The 16,989-nt window shown below is 42.9% G+C and overlaps 1 protein-coding gene across 2 annotated transcripts in view; it reads left to right on the plus strand.

Annotated features, from left to right (window-relative positions):
- The window catches only part of KCNQ5 (potassium voltage-gated channel subfamily Q member 5), a 454,042-nt gene extending 437,823 nt beyond the window's left edge, over positions 1-16,219 (plus strand). For both annotated transcript variants that reach the window (XM_031455912.2, XM_064487016.1), the window contains 3 exons: positions 8,476-8,607; positions 10,931-11,057; positions 11,857-16,219. In XM_031455912.2, the coding sequence (XP_031311772.2) occupies positions 8,476-8,607; positions 10,931-11,057; positions 11,857-12,804 (1,207 nt within the window). In that variant the 3' untranslated portion in view covers positions 12,805-16,219. The remainder of the gene's footprint in view (positions 1-8,475; positions 8,608-10,930; positions 11,058-11,856) is intronic.
- The last annotated feature ends 770 nt before the right edge of the window (positions 16,220-16,989 follow it).

Raw genomic sequence — 16,989 nt, forward strand, 5'->3', positions numbered from 1 at the left:
TTCAATTAAAAAATATATATACAGAATCTTACGCTATCTTCCTATTAGGGAACATAGGTGAGGTGTTAAGAATTTCTTTATCACTGGCAAAGACTCATTAACTCTTCTGAAATTGCTCAGAACTGATCAGCCAGGAGGAGACCTGCCGATGACTCGTCAGTTTTGAGTGAGGCGCCAGCAATGCAGGTACCACCGCGCTGGAACCCCAGTCTGAGTGATGACATTTTCCAGTTCTCTTGCACTGTGTTCTTCCTACTCTACGATGCATGTTCAAGACCATTTGCTCACCGTCCTCTAAGATGCATCCTCAACTCTGAATCCTCCTTAAATCTCACTTTCTACTTCGGACAAGAATACTCCAGAAATAGAGACGAAGAGGCACATGTCTGCCCTTGTGGGTTTTTGTTAAAAGTACAAGCTGTTTAACCACCACCAGTTCTTAATGTTGCTGATGACATCTCTGTTTTTTCAGCAGAGGTGATGAGTCTTTGTTTGTGAGTCACCATGAAGACACTCTTGATGGCCGAATATGACGTGTGATAGTAAAGGACGCTGTCAGAAGACCGTTTGATAGATCACTTAGCACATATTTTTAATCAGCTAAGATATTTCCTGGAATATTCTTTTTCTTTGTTTCCATTTTGAAGATAATTGCTTGTGACCACATTTTGCCAAGAGGCTGCACTCAACTGGTGTTTTCACTGGAAATGCATTGACTTTGCAGCATCTCATTTTTAACCTTTCATTTGGGTACAATTTCAACCGAATCTCCTACTCATTGCTGGGACCAAAAATATTCAAGAGCAATCAACACTTATGGGCAACTTGATTTATTTACTTATTTATTTCCCACTTTAAAGTTTATGCAGGATTTTATACTCTGAAGAAAATAAAACTCCCCAATTTAATTATGATATCAGTGCTCACAAAATCCTAGGAAGGAAAGTTACCCATCTGCAGACTCACTGGATCCAGAAGCTCTCGCTCGGGTTTTACTACTCCTACCTCTTTAGAAGAAAACCAAACAGTGTGTACAGAAGAGCCTATTAGATCCTGAATATAAAGCACAATAATATTAAGCATTAGAAGAATAACTCTACTCCCAGTGGCGGAAACAGTGTGCCCACAGATCCTTCCTGATCCCTAGGTCAGCCACGTGACATACCTGCTTGCTCCTTTAGTAAAGACTTCTGGTAGACTGTGTGCCAGTGTGGCTAATGGACATGCCTCTATCAAGAGTTGAAAGCCAGAAAATGAGACTGGCCAGTGGATTCAGGGGCTCCTGGGGCTACTTCGTCACCAGCTAGTAGCCCAGTCTGAGATGAAAGAATGGTGAAGTTGGGGGGCACAGCTCAGGGGTAGAGCACGTGCTTAGCATGCATGAGGTCATGGGTTCAATCCCCAGTACCTCCATTAAATAAATAAATAAACCTAATTACCCCCCTCAATTTTTTTAAAATAAATTTTTTTAAGGCAGGGAGGATATAGCTCAGTGGCAGAGTGCACACCTAGCAAGCATGAGGTCCTGGGTTCAGCCCCCAGTACCTCCACCAAAAAAGAAACCCAATTACCTCCCACCCACCCCCCCAAAAATAGTATACAGTATATACCAATTTTATCTCAGTAAAACTGGAAGGAAAAAAAGAATGATTTGAAAAAAAAATTGTTTAAAGAAGGGTAAAGGAGTCTTGAATATCTAATTTTTCAACCAGTTTCAAACAGTTTCAAAGTCTAAACATTGCACACACAAATGCAAATCTGTATTATAGAATCATGACACGTATTAACAAGAAAATAGCATCAATGAATCATCCAGACAAGTGATACACATGCCCTCAGGTTCTGTAGTCCCAGTGATCTGCTGATTGTGCTCCGTAATCAACTTCACCTCTTGGCCAATCTCTAATGAGCCAGAGAGCTGCCTTGGAGGGATTCAGTGATCAAAAGGCCCTGGGTCCCTTACGGAATGAGCCCTAGTACCTGTGCTTTTTTTGGGGGGGAGAAGGGTAATTAGGTCTAGTTAGTTAGTTTAATGGAGGTACTGGGGATTGAACCTAGTTCCTTGTGCACGCTAAGCATGTGCTCTAACCACTGAGCTATACCCTCCCCCAAGGACCTGTGCTTTTAAGGCAGAGAGATGCTGTATTTCTCATGGGGAGTAAGAAATCAGGGGGTTGAATTTGCTGGACGGGGAAAGAGGTGGGTGTGGAATGCATGTTGGTAGAGTCAACTGACACACTTAGCCAACGTACAGCAAGGGGGAGGGACACAGCCACACCAAAATACTAAGATCTAGGAACATACAGGGGCCATTTCTGAGCCTTGAGAAATTTGACAATCTATCCACAGAGATGGGGTGCAGAGCACCGGGGTAAAGGCCTGGAATCGTTTCCTAACCCCCACCCCCCACCAGTCTGGGTTACACACTCCTGTCCTGCACACCCACACCCACCTGTGGCTGCCCATCTGTCTGCCCTGCTGGACGCGAAGTGCTCGAGCCACAAGGCTTCTCTCTTCACTTCTTTATCCCTGGCATCCAGCACTGAGCCTGGCATGTAGGAGGCACTCAACAAATGTTTGATGGGTGGGTGAAGGAATGAATGAATGAATGACTCAGTCCTGCTCACCAGGTAGGCCCTTGGCATCACTTAGGGAAGCAGGCACCCCGAGCTCACCTGGTGGGTGCCAGGCTCTGGGTAGATGAGGCTCTTGAATCCTCTCAGAGCTTCTGCTGCTGTGACCGTTGCCTGCCATCGGGGCTGCAGAGAGAAAGAGGCTGGGGACCATGGGATCCCTGGAGACCTCTTCAACTCTGTCAGCTCTCTTCCCGCATAGATGGTGCTGCTCAGACCCGAGGACAGTGCCTTGCACACCGTAGTAGGAGCTCAATGAAGATTTACTGAAAGAATGAGTGGTACTTCCTTTCCCTTCCAGCAGAGTCCTTTGAGAAGTTAATGGAACTTCATAGCTGGCTCTTGCAGGGAACTTCAGGTCTTACTCAGAGGAGCAGAGTCTGGAAGCATTTGGGTTCTGATTGGAACCTGAGCCTAGGGCGTGCTGACCCTCTGCCTCATAGGTACGATGCGTGTGACTGGGAAGACGGATGCGAAACCCCGCACCACTTCTGTGCCCGGAGGCAGGAGGGTGGAGGCCGCCCCAGCACCACCACCCCAACCTCACCTCCACGTCAGCAGTTCTTAACCTGGGCTGCACCTTCAGGTCACCTGAGGAGGTTTATGAACTCTCTGGACCACACCCTGCAGCAATCAAAATGGGGTTTCCAGAGGTGAGACCCAGATATTGGCATTTGGGGGGCTTCCTGGCTGATTCTGATTAGCTGAGGAGTTGGGCGGGGGGTTCCTGCTGCCTTACAGACCCTTCTCAGGTCCACCATCAGCTGAGCCCTCAGCCCCACACATGGTGTGGCTGCTGGCCCGGCCTGTCCATCTGTTTGGCGGTGGCGACAGTCAGCGCCTCGTCTGTTTTCTGATCATTCTTATCTGCATATTCATGTGCAGTGTTTTTACCCTGATTTAAAGGGCTGGAACAAGACTTCTGCAAGATTTTGTAACTCATGGCAGCACAACAAATGCACCTACATTTCCTTATAAGAGCACATGTGTTGTGTGTATATATAGATCTATTCCACCCCGAGTTTGATTTTGCTTTAGTTTTTGTTCGTGCTCAGAAATGTAGGAGCAGACTTCAGTTTCAAGAGCAGCTGCCAGTGTACATTTGCAGTGAATCTCTTCCCCCCTCTACTGGTCCTGCCCGGCACATCAGCTCTGCACAGAGCTTTCCTTCCAGACGCCTCACCTTAGTTACCAACAGCATCAGAGGAGGCTGGCTTTAGGGGTGCCTGCTCTTTGCGCTATCTTGTCTCCAGTGCTGCAGTTTAGCCTCGTGAAGAAAAGAAGACAATGGGAGTGTCACTTACTTCTCCTTTTTGTTGGCCCTGGAAGGACCTGCCAACACCACCAGTAAGAACAGGCCATTCACGGAGCAGAGTTTTAATGAGCAGCTACTGTGTGCCAGGCACGTGGGCAGCAGCGGGGAGTCATTTCATAGCAAAGTATCTCTTCCACTGTTGTCGTCTTGCAGTAAAATATTAAGATCTTGGGGGAAGGTATAGCTCAGCAGTAGTGCATGGCGTGCACAGGGTCCTGGGGTCAGTCCCCAGTGCCTCCATTAACTAAATAAATAAACTCAATTACCTCCCTCTGAAAAAATAAAATAAAATGTTAAGATCTTGATATTAAGACAACAGTAGAACGTTATGATTACGAGCCCAGCACTGGAGGCGGACTGATTCAGATCCAGTCCTCAGTAGCTGTTTAACCTCAGGCGCGTCACTTCACCGCCCTGTTTCCTTACCTGCAAAATGAAGCCAATGACAGCACCCTTCTCACAGGGTTAGACCACCAAGGACTGCCTGCAAGTGTAGCATCTTAGTCACTAACTGCACTTTAGAGGTCCTAATTTTACTCTAGAATGATTTGCTCAAACACTCCTTTCTACCAGGCAATCCGTAGATCATATTAAACTTCTTTTATAAGCATAAAAGTCCATTAAAGTTTTCTGCTTCTTCCTTCCAGACCAGTTCACAGGCTACACACACACACACACACACACACACACACACACACACACACACACACACACACACACACACACCAGTTTGATTTGTTTTTAATTGTAGTCAGGTCACACTTTGTGTCAGTTTCTGGTGCACAGCATAAGGTTTCAGTCACACATATACATACATATATTAGGTTTCATATTCTTTTTCACAGGTTACTACAAGATATTGAGTATAGTTCCCTGTGCTATAGAATAGAAACTTGTTGTTTATCTATTTTATATATAGTAGTTATTATCTGCAAACCTTGAACTCCCGGTTTATCCTGTCCTATCCCCTTTCCCCCCTAGTAATCATAAGTCTGTTTTCTTTGTTGGGGGTGGGGTTGGTTGGTTTGTTTTTAATTGCTGGGCTCAAGGCATTTCCCCACTGATAGTCTTGTCTCGACCAGAGGTCAGCAAACTACAGGGTGGGGCCAGAAGCCAACCCAATGCTTGTGTTTGTAGGTAAAGTTTTATTGAAACAGACCTCCACTCATCTGTGTCTGTACCGTCTACAGTTGCTGTCATGCTACAATGCAGAGTAAAGTGGTGTCAACAGAGACCATATGACCCATAAAGCATAAAATATTTACTATCTGACCCTTTACAGAAAGAACTTTGCACCCCTTGTCTAGACTTTGAGTCGGTCTGGATTTATGTCCAGCTGTGTTTGGAGTCGGATATACAACACTCAGGGTGGCCTATGCGAGAATCAGGATGTGAAATTAGGGTCTCCTCTTCCTCCCAGGGCTTCCAACTGTCACTTCCAGCTCGGGGCTCCCCTAACCCCTAGCTCTTTTCCCCACACCTTGTGGTTTAAAGTCTTAGTATCTGAAATGGAATGATGTTGGAAAGAAAAAAATTGAATTAAACCACCTATCAAATTCATAGTCTAACAGCCACTTTGGACATTTTGCTCAATTTTCATCACCTTCTTAGCCTTCCTGAAATCTAGAATTATTGAACTTTGGGCTTCATTTCTTCCTGCAAATAACCAGAAAATGGCCTACTCGCACCCCAGATCACAGAGACTAACTGCATGGTGGTGGAAAATATAAGGCAAAACTGATGCCCCCGCTGAGACCAACGTGCACATCCTACAAATGGGGTAAAGTAAGCAGAGGACCCCTAGAATTGATGCTGAAAGGGAAAACATTACAGTCCAAGGCCACGTCAGCCTTGGCCTGATTCCTGGAAGGGACTCTTTGAGAGAAGGATGGTAGTCAGTTTAAGGGTGGAGTGTGCTCTGAGCATCGCCCCTCTTTGGGAAGACAGATGGCTGTGAGCTGAGCAGATGAATGAGGCCTGGGATTCGCTTGTGAGGGTGCCAGAGAATGCACAGAGGAAGCAGGAGGAGGTCGGTGGACAGCCTGACATTCTCCTGAACCTTTACCGGTTTGCCTGCCTGTGACCTACCCTGTGATGCTGGCTTACTGGAGCAGTAAAAACATGGACTTTTTTATCAGCAAAAGCCTGCCTCTGGTGGGGAGGATATAGCTCAGTGGTAGAGTGCATGCCTAGCGTGCACAAGGTCCTCGTTCAATCCCCAATGCCTCCATTAAAAAAAAATGCCTCTTACCAGCAGGCATGACCTGGGACAGGTTACGCTACCTCCTGAGCCTGCACTTGACCCAAACAAACATCGTAGGTGGAAAAGTCTTAGAGTTTCAAGGGCTGAGTGCAATGCTGGCCATCCAGCAAGAGCACGGTGATGGGAGACCTGCTCCCTGTGTCCAGTAGATGGACACTGGGCACTCTGGTCAAGCTCACTGCACTGCAGGGGACAGAAGCCATTTTCAATGTACCAGGGAGACTAGATGGATCAGGGAGTTTGCATGAAGTTACTGACTGCCAGGCTCAGCTCAGTCTCCCAGGTTTTCCATTCTCCGCCTTCTTGTCTTTTTTTTTTCTTCCCTGGATATAAAATTCATTAATTTTGTTTAATTGAAGTATGGTCAGTTTGCAATGTTGCATTAGCTTCTGGTGTACAGCACAGTGATTCAGTTATATTCCTTTTCATTTTCTTTTCCATTATTAGGTTATTACAAGAAATTGAATATAGTTCCCTGTGCTCTACAGTAGGTCCTTGCTGTTTATTTTATATATAGTAGTGTGTGCTAGAACTGAGTCTTGAGGATATTTGCTGGACTTCAGGAAGAGACAATGGCATATGCAAATAAACTTCAGTATGTAATTGATTGGATGGTGTTTTTCTGCAAGTGTCTTATTGTTGCTGGAACCTCAGGTTCCAAGGAAGAAGAGGATGAGGTGAGAGATGTAGACAGAAGCTGGTCCATAAGCAGCCTTAAAGGACATGCTAAGGAATTTGATGTTTACCTGATGAGACGTGAAAATGGATGTGGCAGAAAGAGAGAGTAAGTACATTATAGACAAATGATTCAGGAATAACCAGAATACAAGCAACTTGAAGTTAATAACATAATTACATGATAAAGTTTGGGACTTTATAAGCAATAAGACAATTTGGATTCCTTGCAATCAGTGATCACTTAGGTAATTTTCCATTTGAAGTCTACATTTATTTTTTGTTTGTTTTGTTTTGTTTTAAATTTTAAAGGGACTGAGACAATCCCTTTATTTTGGGGGGACGTGGAGGAGGTAATTAGGCTTATTTATATTTATTATTTATTTTAATGATGGGGCTGGAGATTGAACCCAGGACCTCTTGCATGCTAAGCATGCACTCTACCACTGAACTATACCCTCCTCCCCTTACATTTGTTTCTAATCTTAGCACTTTCCACTAAGGAACAGTACATTTCAGTTCATGGAACCTAGTTGACTGATTCCCAGCCTGGGACCCATGAAAGTGATAATAGGAATCTAAAAACCATTTAATAATTGAATAAACACCAAGTTTATAGTTTACCTGCAGTAAGGCTGCACAAATGCATTAAAAAGCTATGCCTGTTTGCTTTCTCCAGGAATTGCATCAAATTGTTGCAGTAACTGGCTATCTTGGGCAGCCTAGTTATTTTCGGCAGCCTGGAATTCAGTGATGAAACATTGTTTTAAAACCTAGAGCCCATGCTGGGGGAAGCATTGTAATAAAAGAAATCTCTGGTTCTGAAAAGCTTAGCCATCCAAGTTTAGTTGCTGAGTGGGTTATATTTGAAACAAAAAGAACTTGGCTAGTTAATCAAGCAGTACTCTGCAGAAATAATTTATGAAACAGAATTTTCATAAATTTCTCTACAAATGTACACTTCACTAGAGAGAATAAGAGTTTTGCAGACACACCTGCATCTCAAGAATGCATATAGTTACATAAAAGGCCATTTTAACAGCTTTTTTTTCCCACTTTTTTTAAACTAAGAATTTCCATCACTCTTTTTTTTGGCTGGGGGGAGTCATTAAGCTTATTTATTTATTTATTTAAATGGAGGTACCGGAGATTAAACCCAGGACCCCATGCATGCTAAGCATGTGCTCTACCACTGAGCTCTACCCTCCCCCTCAGCTTCTATATTTTTTAAGGGATGCATTCTCTGGGTATTATATCTTGGACTTTTGGGGGATCCCATGGAACAGGTAAAACTGATTTTGAGTTTGATTTTAATTCAGGGTTTCAATGGACATTAAAAAAGTGCAGCATTTAATAATTAGTCTCCTTTTTAGAGTATTTTTCTTCCCTACTTTGATGTGCTTCACATGAGATATTTTTAAATTGTCCACTGTAATCTCAAGCTTTTCTGTTGCATTTCTATAGGAGCCTAAAATTATTTGATGTGTAACTTTTTTCACCCAGATTTTCTCATATTGACTAGGAAGATTTTTGAGTAACTTCTTTCAGTGCAGTTATGAAGATTAATATGTAATATGTTGTCCTTGTAGAATTATGAAATTTCATGTTGCAAAACGGAAGTTTAAGGAAACGTTACGTCCGTATGATGTAAAAGATGTCATTGAACAATATTCTGCTGGTCATCTGGACATGTTGTGTAGAATTAAAAGCCTACAAACACGGTAAGCAATGCAAACATTTGTTCTAAAGGAACAGACATAGACACTGTCTGGGAGAAATTGCTGTGTAGTGAACTCTTGAATTCCATATTTCTTTTTTTAAATTTTTTTCTCTTTCTTATATTTTATATTTTTTCTTTTTAAATTTTTTTCTGTTTTTTTCTTTGCTTTTTTTCATTTTTTCCTTTCTTTTCTGTTTTTATTTTTCACTTTGTTTCTTGTTGTTCTGTTTTTTTTTCCTTTTTTGTTTTTGTTTCTTCTTTTAAATTGAATTCCATATTTCTAATTCATTTTTAGTGACAACCTGACTTTGCTTTAACATAGTTTTAAGAGTGCAAATCAAGTCATTAAAAGCCTCTAACTATAGAGTGTCTCAGTGTCTCCAGCTATAAAAGCGGGGATGTTACTGAGGGCCTCGTGGGCCTGTCACGAGGACTGAATGCATTAACACACGTTAATTGTGTGCTCAGGAAATGTTCATGGTTGTTGCTAATGTCATTTGAGTGGTTGCTGCTGCTGCTGTCATTTTCGCTTTTGCCTAAATCCTAAGCATCTTTCAGTAGTAAGCTAATCTCTCTCCTTCATTAACTTTACCCGACTCTCCAGCCCATGAAACAGATCTTTCCCTTCTCTGATCCCCTCCAACATCTAGAGTCTATGCAGAGTGTAAAAGCGTTATGACCTTGGTATCTTGTACCAGAGAAGAGGCTGAGAAATGAGTGGCACAAATGACCAGCATTTGATTGAACAGTTTTGTTTCCATTTTTTTAATTGAAGTAGGATCATTTACAGTATTGTGCCAATTTCTGGTGCACAGTCACACATGTACATATATTCCTTTTCATGTTTTTTCATGATAAGTTAACTACAAGATACTGAATATAGTTCCCTGTGCTATACAGTAGAAACTTGTTGTTTATCTATTTTATGTATAGTAGTATCTACAAATCTCAAACTCCCAATTTATCCCTTCCCATCCCCTTTTCCCCCTGGTAACCAGAAGTTTGTTTCCTATGTCTGTGATTCTGTTTCTGCTTTGTGAATAAATTCATTTGTGTCTTTTTTTAAATTTAGATTCCACATATAAGTGATATCATATGGTATTTTTCTTTCTCTTTCTGACTTACTTCGCTTAGAATGACTATCTCCAGATCCATCCATTTTGCTGCAAGTGGCATTATTTTATTCTTTTTTTTATGGCTGAGTAGTATTCTAATGTATAAATATACCATAACGTCTTTATCCTGTCATCTGTTGATAGCCATTTAGTTTGTGTCCATGTCTTGGCTGTTGTAAATAGTGCTGCTGTGAACATTGATTGAACAGTTCTTAAAATACAAGGCCTGAGTCTTAAATATTTGTTTATAGGCCCATAGCACACAAAGCCCAGTGTGAGGCATATACTGGGCCCTCTTAAAACACTTGTTGATGAGTTATAGAAACTAGAATTTTTTCAGCCATCCGTTCATTTGTTCAGCAGGTACGTATTGAACCTGTAACATGTTCCAGGCACAGTAGACGTCCTGAGATGAACAAAGTCATGGCCACATCCTTGTAGAGCCCGCAGTTGAACAGATTAAATGTCATGGCAGAAGGCAGGCACTGCCTGTATTTCTAAGCAAACTAAACTGGAAAGTTGAGTCCATATTCCTTATAATTCAGTTCTAAGACACACACAAAAAACATAATTTCTATCTAGGTTGATTAAGTCTCCTTGGAAATTGTTTTAACTGAGCTATGGTCATGTTACAATCTCTGCCCAGGTGGCCAAGGTCTTCCAAGTCCTTTCATGGAACTATCTAGGGCTCTCGATGTTTTTATAAAGTTCAACCACAACAGTAATTGCAGAACTAACCTTGAGTTTCTTGCTTATGTGATATATATATATAGTCCAACTAGAATTCCCAAGACAGAGACTATAGCTTTGTTATCTGAACACTTCCCATTTACCAATGGATAATAAATGTTCATTGAATGATCTGTTCTATTCACATGAAATAATCATAATTATGATTTTGTCATATTTTAAGTGGTTGAATTCAGGGATACCTGGTCAGAGATGGAAACAGACAAACTGCTTGATAGTTTAGGACAGTTTTGCCTCTGGGAGATCAGCCATGAGTGATTTCATCATGGACTCGAATACTGAGAAAATGAACCTCATGTAATTTTCCTATTAAGGAAATAAGCATGTGAACCAGAAGTTCATTTTTATTTCCTCTTACGTAAATTAAAGATAGTCATTTTTTTCTTTTTAAAATGCTTCATTCTGGCCTAAGGCAAACTCCACCTTCCACACTCATAATCCGATCTCTTTCTCCCATAGTGTTGATCAGATTCTTGGAAAAGGGCAAATCACAGCAGATAAGAAGAGCAGAGAGAAAGTAACAGCAGAACACGAGACCACAGATGACCTCAGCATGCTCGGCCGGGTGGTCAAGGTTGAAAAACAGGTATGACTCAACTACACGGCTTAACATTTTGGCCAGAATTTTTTTCCCGGTTGATAATTATTTTTATAACTGATGTGTATCACTGTGTAAGTTTAAGGCACACATTATAACGTTTTGACCTACATATGTTGTGAAATGTTGGCCGCAATAAAAGCTTATTGTTAGTTAGCATCCATTGTCTCATTTAGATAGAAGAAAAAGAAAACGGAAAAAAAGAATTATTTTCCTTGGGGTGAGAACTCTTAGGATCTATTCTCTTAACACCTTTCCTACACATCTTACTGCAGCGTTAACGGTAGTCATCGGGTCGGGCATCACCTCCCCAGGACTTACTTATCTTACAGCTGGAAGTTTGTACCTTTCGACCACTTCCTCCAGTCCTCCCTCCCCCACTCCCTGCCTCTGGCAACCACATATCTGATCTTTTTTCTATTTTTTCTTTTGTTTTTGTGTTTTGTTTTAGATTCCACACAAGTGAGATCATAAAGTATTTATCTTTCTTTGTTGGACACTTTTTGGGTTTTTTTGTTTTTGTTTTAGATTCCATATAAGTGAGATCATAGAATATTTATCTTTCTTTTGTTTTTTAGCTTTTTGTTTTGGGTTTTGTTTGTTTTTTTGGGGGGGCTTTTGGGGGGAAGTGAGGTAATTTGATTGATTGATTGGTTGATTTTTAATAGAAGTACTGGGGATTGAACCCAGGACCTTGTGCTTGATAAGTACACCCTCTACCACCGACCTGCATTGTCTCCATGAAGCCCATTCTTAGTAACAGGTTGTACCTTTTCCTCACTTTCAGGTACAGTCCATCGAGTCCAAGCTGGACTGTCTGCTAGACATCTATCAACAGGTCCTCCGGAAGGGCTCGGCCTCTGCCCTCACTCTGGCCTCCTTCCAGATCCCGCCTTTTGAATGTGAACAGACCTCTGACTATCAGAGCCCGGTGGACAGCAAAGACCTGTCCAGCTCCGCACAGCACAGCAGCTCCTTGTCCAGGTCAGCCAGCGCCAACATCCCTCGAGGCCTGCAGTTCATTCTGACGCCGAACGAGCTCAGCGCCCAGACTTTCTACGCACTGAGCCCCGCTTCACACAGCCCGGCGACACAGGTGCCAGGGAGCCAAGGGGACGGCCCTGCAGGGGGGGCAGCCACCCACAACCAAGTCCCCACGGCGCCCAAGCCGGCCGCCCCCACCACACTGCAGATCCCACCACCCCTCCCTGCCCTCCAGCCTCTACCCCGGCCAGAGACCCTGTCCCCACACCCCGCGGGCCTGCAGGACAGCATCTCCAACGTGGCCACCTGCCTCGCCGCCTCCAAGGACAGCGCTCCGGCTGCTGCGCAGTCGAACCTGAGCAAGGACTGCTCTCTGCCCAAGAGCTTTGATGTGGGTGGGGAGACCCTGCTATCTGTCCACCCCGTGGTCCCCAGGGACCTGGGCAAGTCTCTGTCTGTACAAAACCTGATCCGATCCACGGAGGAACTGAACATCCAGCTTTCAGGGAGTGAGTCTAGTGGCTCCAGAAGCAGCCAAGATTTTTACCCCAAATGGAGGGAATCCAGATTGTTTATAACTGATGAGGAGGTGGGTCCAGAGGAGACGGAGACAGACGCTTTTGATGTGGGGCCGCAGCCCTCCCGGGACCCAGACTCTCTAAGGACTGGAAGATCCCGATCATCTCAGAGCGTGTGTAAAGCGGGAGAAAGTACAGATGCCCTCAGCTTGCCCCACGTCAAACTGAAATAAGTTCTCCGGTTTCTTTCCTGGCATAGGGGTTCCTTTAGCCATACTTATCTTGCATGAACTACCTGGAAAGCCCTGCTACAAAGTTGAATTCGCAAGAATCAGGAAGACCGTGAAAGGCAGTTTAGAAGCCCCGTTATCTTTCAATTGCATGAAAATGCATGTCTCGGGGTGGCTGAAATTCCAAGGTCCATCAACATTAGCCCGCCTGTTCAGTAACGTACCTCGAGTCAAAAATCCTAAGAAACCAAACACTGCTGATGCTAGGGGGGTGTATGAAAATGCCAAGATTCAGTCATTTTGAAGATTTGACTCTGTATTTTGAAATTATATGAGTCAACGCCTTCAAATTTCAGGCATTTCTGCTTTGTGATTAAATACAAAATACATTTTCAAAACAAGGCCATCATGGACATTTAAACACAATGACTGTCATCAACAGCTGCTAACAAGGTAGCCAGTAAGGCAAGATTGGGGAAGGATAGACACAGCTGCTTATTCTGAGATGCATTTGCCAACCCGTTCCTATTCAGTCCTTTCATTGTTAATGTGATTTGAATGTCAATTTGTGTGCTTTTGGTGATTTAATGCTGTGGCGAGCAATTTTGCACATCATTTTCATGTTCTTCAGGACGAGAATGTTCTTCAGTTAGAAAATGTGCAACTGATGAAATTCAGGGCCAGTGGGGCAAATAGACTGACTGTTGGACACACTTGACTTCACAGGGAATGGATTCCCTGATGGCTGAATCAACTTTATAAGTGGTCAACTTTGACCCAAGCCAGTGAAATCCTGAGCCGGCGGGACTGAGATGATCTCCCTGCAGTGGTCCCCCCCAACCCCGCAACCCCTCACCAGGCCTGCCAAAGCTGCCCACATCAAGGGAGGTGTGAGAATCTATTCCCCCGAGGCTGATGGACAAGCAGGATCCTGGGAAATGAGACCTGTGAGTAAAACTGAGATAGGAAAGGCCTGAAAAGAATCCAGACACAACACCGAGAAGTTAAGTCAAGTTCAAGGAAAGGACTTCCCCCTCCAAAGGCAGTGAGAGGAAGAGAAACAAACCAAAAGGAAAGAACTTGATTTTTTAGAAAACAAATATTGCTAGGGAGTTCAACTACCTAAACACCCCTTATTCTTATATATAGGCAGAGAATTTTGCAAGGTATTTATTTTTTAATATGCCCTGAATGTCTTTTGCTATCATGTAGTACATTTTGCGTATGAAAGGCTAAAACTAAACCTCCTTTACTTTTTTATACAGTGGTGTACATTTTCTATTCTCCCCAAGAATGTTGCCCACCCCACCCCCCACCAAATCTGAAATTATTAGTTCAGTTTCCCAGTGCAAACATTTACAGTTAAAAGCCAGGTAACACTGGCAGGGTCTGCAAATCCAAACACTTAATAATATAGCATGGTGGCAGAAAAGACCCAGGGAAGCAAAGTGGAAAATGTATTTACCAGAAAGCAAAAAAGCTGACTGCTTGTTAGACACCAGGCTTGCTATCTCAGACCATCAGAACTTCAGGCCAGGCAGACGTTGAGAAGGCCCAGAGGAGCCAGACAGCACTGCAGTTAAAATCCAGCCACGGAAGGACTTAGGAAGGAAGAATTTTTTCCTTGGCTCCAGAAAAATTCTCCCAGTAGCCAGGAGGAATGAGCAGGGTTATCAACTGGCCCTGAAAGCCACCACATCCTTCCCGAACTCTCTCCCCACTGGCTGTCTCCATCCCAGACCTGCCCCCTACTTTTCTTCTCCATTAATGGCTTCTGGATTCCCTGCCACTATTTTGCTTCTGGACTTTACCAGGCCTTCACCACCTCCATCCCCAAGTAAACCACTTATCCACTCCACCCAAAACGTGCTTCTCAACCTTTTAATATCCTTGTCCCTTTGATAATCACTGAAATTTTGAAAGCAGCTGCTTCTCCCCCCACCTGGATTCTCTAGAGTACACTCTCCTGGAGTGTATCATTCAGTCTTTTTGGCTGTTGGAAACACACAGAAGAGTCTAAATCTTACACTCCAGTGAAAAGGGTTTTATCAAGCTTTAAAGGCAATTATTTTCATTTTTGAAACAGAATTTTAGTAAAATTGTTAAATGCAATTTTTCTTCTACCCGTATCTCCACTCAGCTTGAAGTTGTGATCCATCCTCCCAAGGAGGTTGTACACAAGAACACAACATGCATGTGTGTGCACACACACACATACACACCCCCTCCACTGACCTAAAGCCAGACCCCCGCTATGCACTCAGCAGGCCGTCTCCAAATACTGGTAGAGGAAGAGAAAGGAGGTAGCAACTTTCAGGTGCACTAATTCTTGGACACACCCTGTCCTGGGTCAAACCCCACTGGCAGCAGGAGCTCTGAATGTACTGGGGATCCCTCCTTAGGCCTCTTTAAACACAGTGGAGTTCATCCAACATTGCTGAAGGCGGAAGATGCAGAAACAAAACGTCAACCCATCACTGAAGTCTTAATCACAGCCAAACATGGTAAACCATGTCATGAAAAGCATTTCCTCTGTGGAAGCCATGACCATTTTGTGTCTATTTTGTGCTGGCACAAAAATTTTTGGATGCTAAAAGCTAGTTGTATTGTGTGAAAACTGTTGGGTTCTGTCTGCTGTGTTAGTCTCTATGGGGTTGAGGGGTCTCCCATTTACACTTAGCAAAGTCCCTTTGGTCAACCCCAGGTGGTGTCTTGAAGCACAATCTAGCTGAGCAGTGAGAAGCCACCCGCTTTCTCAGTTCAAGGTTGTCTGCCTTCTTCAATACATAGGGTTGACCGAGCTAACACTTCGTTGCAAACGTCCCTTCTTTGAGGTTCACTGAAAAATGTTGCTGTGTCTGATCTAAATGTTTGCATTTTGTTCAACTAAATTAATATCTGTATATTGCAAGTTTTGTTTAAAGTAAGACACTTTCTTGCATTTTTAAGTCTTTATCTCCTGTTCTAAGGTGCCTTTCTCCCCTCCCACTGACTCAGTGATTCTGAAAGTTCTTGATTTGCAGGTAAAACAAGTGTCACAGAGAGGAGGAAATCAGGCACACAAAGCGACTAACTTGCATGCCCGTTTGCAAAGCGAAACGTAAGGAATGATGAAAACTGAACAACTAAATTAATGGGTCACTTCAGATTGAGAAAAATCAGAAATATTAACTTACCACCCCAGAAGCTGATATTTTTTTTGCCTTAAAATGACATGGTTGTGCTTTTGTAAGAGAAACTTAATTTAATATAATTATGTGCATTTAAGCGAGCAGTTCTAGAAGTCATCTATGACAATGCAACTGTCTGTCTCCTGAAAAAAGAAAAATCAGGAATATCATATCCATTTCAAGCTACCGTTCAAATTAATTTCCTTTGCTCTCTTTTACTGGGATTATTTGTTTTAAAGTAAAACATTAAAGAGATGTCTATAAACAGCTGGTGTTGACTGCTTTTGTCTGGTACTGATTGGTTCTGAACTGACTGGTTCCAGTCAACCACACTGATCTCATATAGATTTGGGGTTGAAATTCAAAATTATCCTTTTGCAACGTTGCTGAAAAAATCATTGGTAATTTGGGAAGGGGAGAAATTTGCAAGTGTTTTTAGGGTATTGTAAGAAAAATTAATTTGATATTATACTAGAGATTTATTTTGATATATTTACATATTTTTGTTTGATACCTCAAAACTCAGATGCCAGCTCAGGTGAGCCTGGTGTTAACAATAGTTAAAGGGTTTGCTAAACATATGATAAGAAAGGCACTTTCCCAAATGCTGCAGCCCCCGGCTACTCAGAATGACCATTTTTAGCATCTACCCAACTCTACCTCACCAGGGAAAGGCTTCTGCTCCAAAAGGGGTGGTTCCCTTTTGCTGTAAAAAAAATCTCACTCCTAGTCCACTAGCATTTCTGCACCAAGTGTCCATGACTAATTCTAGTGGAATTATTTTAAAGGATGCTCAGAATGTTAGAACTCCGGAACATAAAGCCAAAAAGCCCTAAGAGAGATGTTTTAAACAGGAGGGGGAGGATGGGGGGGTGTGACATGGGGCACCTTCTCACCATGGCTCTAAGGAGATCAGACAAGGACGTGCCTATACTTACACTTTCTAGGGATTCATGGAAATAATCCATGTGGAACATGCTTCCTGAGCAACTTAAAAGTGTAAACAGCTGCCAAACAC

This window comes from Camelus dromedarius, chromosome 6 (assembly GCF_036321535.1).
Source record: "Camelus dromedarius isolate mCamDro1 chromosome 6, mCamDro1.pat, whole genome shotgun sequence".
In the NCBI taxonomy this organism is placed as follows: domain Eukaryota; kingdom Metazoa; phylum Chordata; class Mammalia; order Artiodactyla; family Camelidae; genus Camelus; species Camelus dromedarius.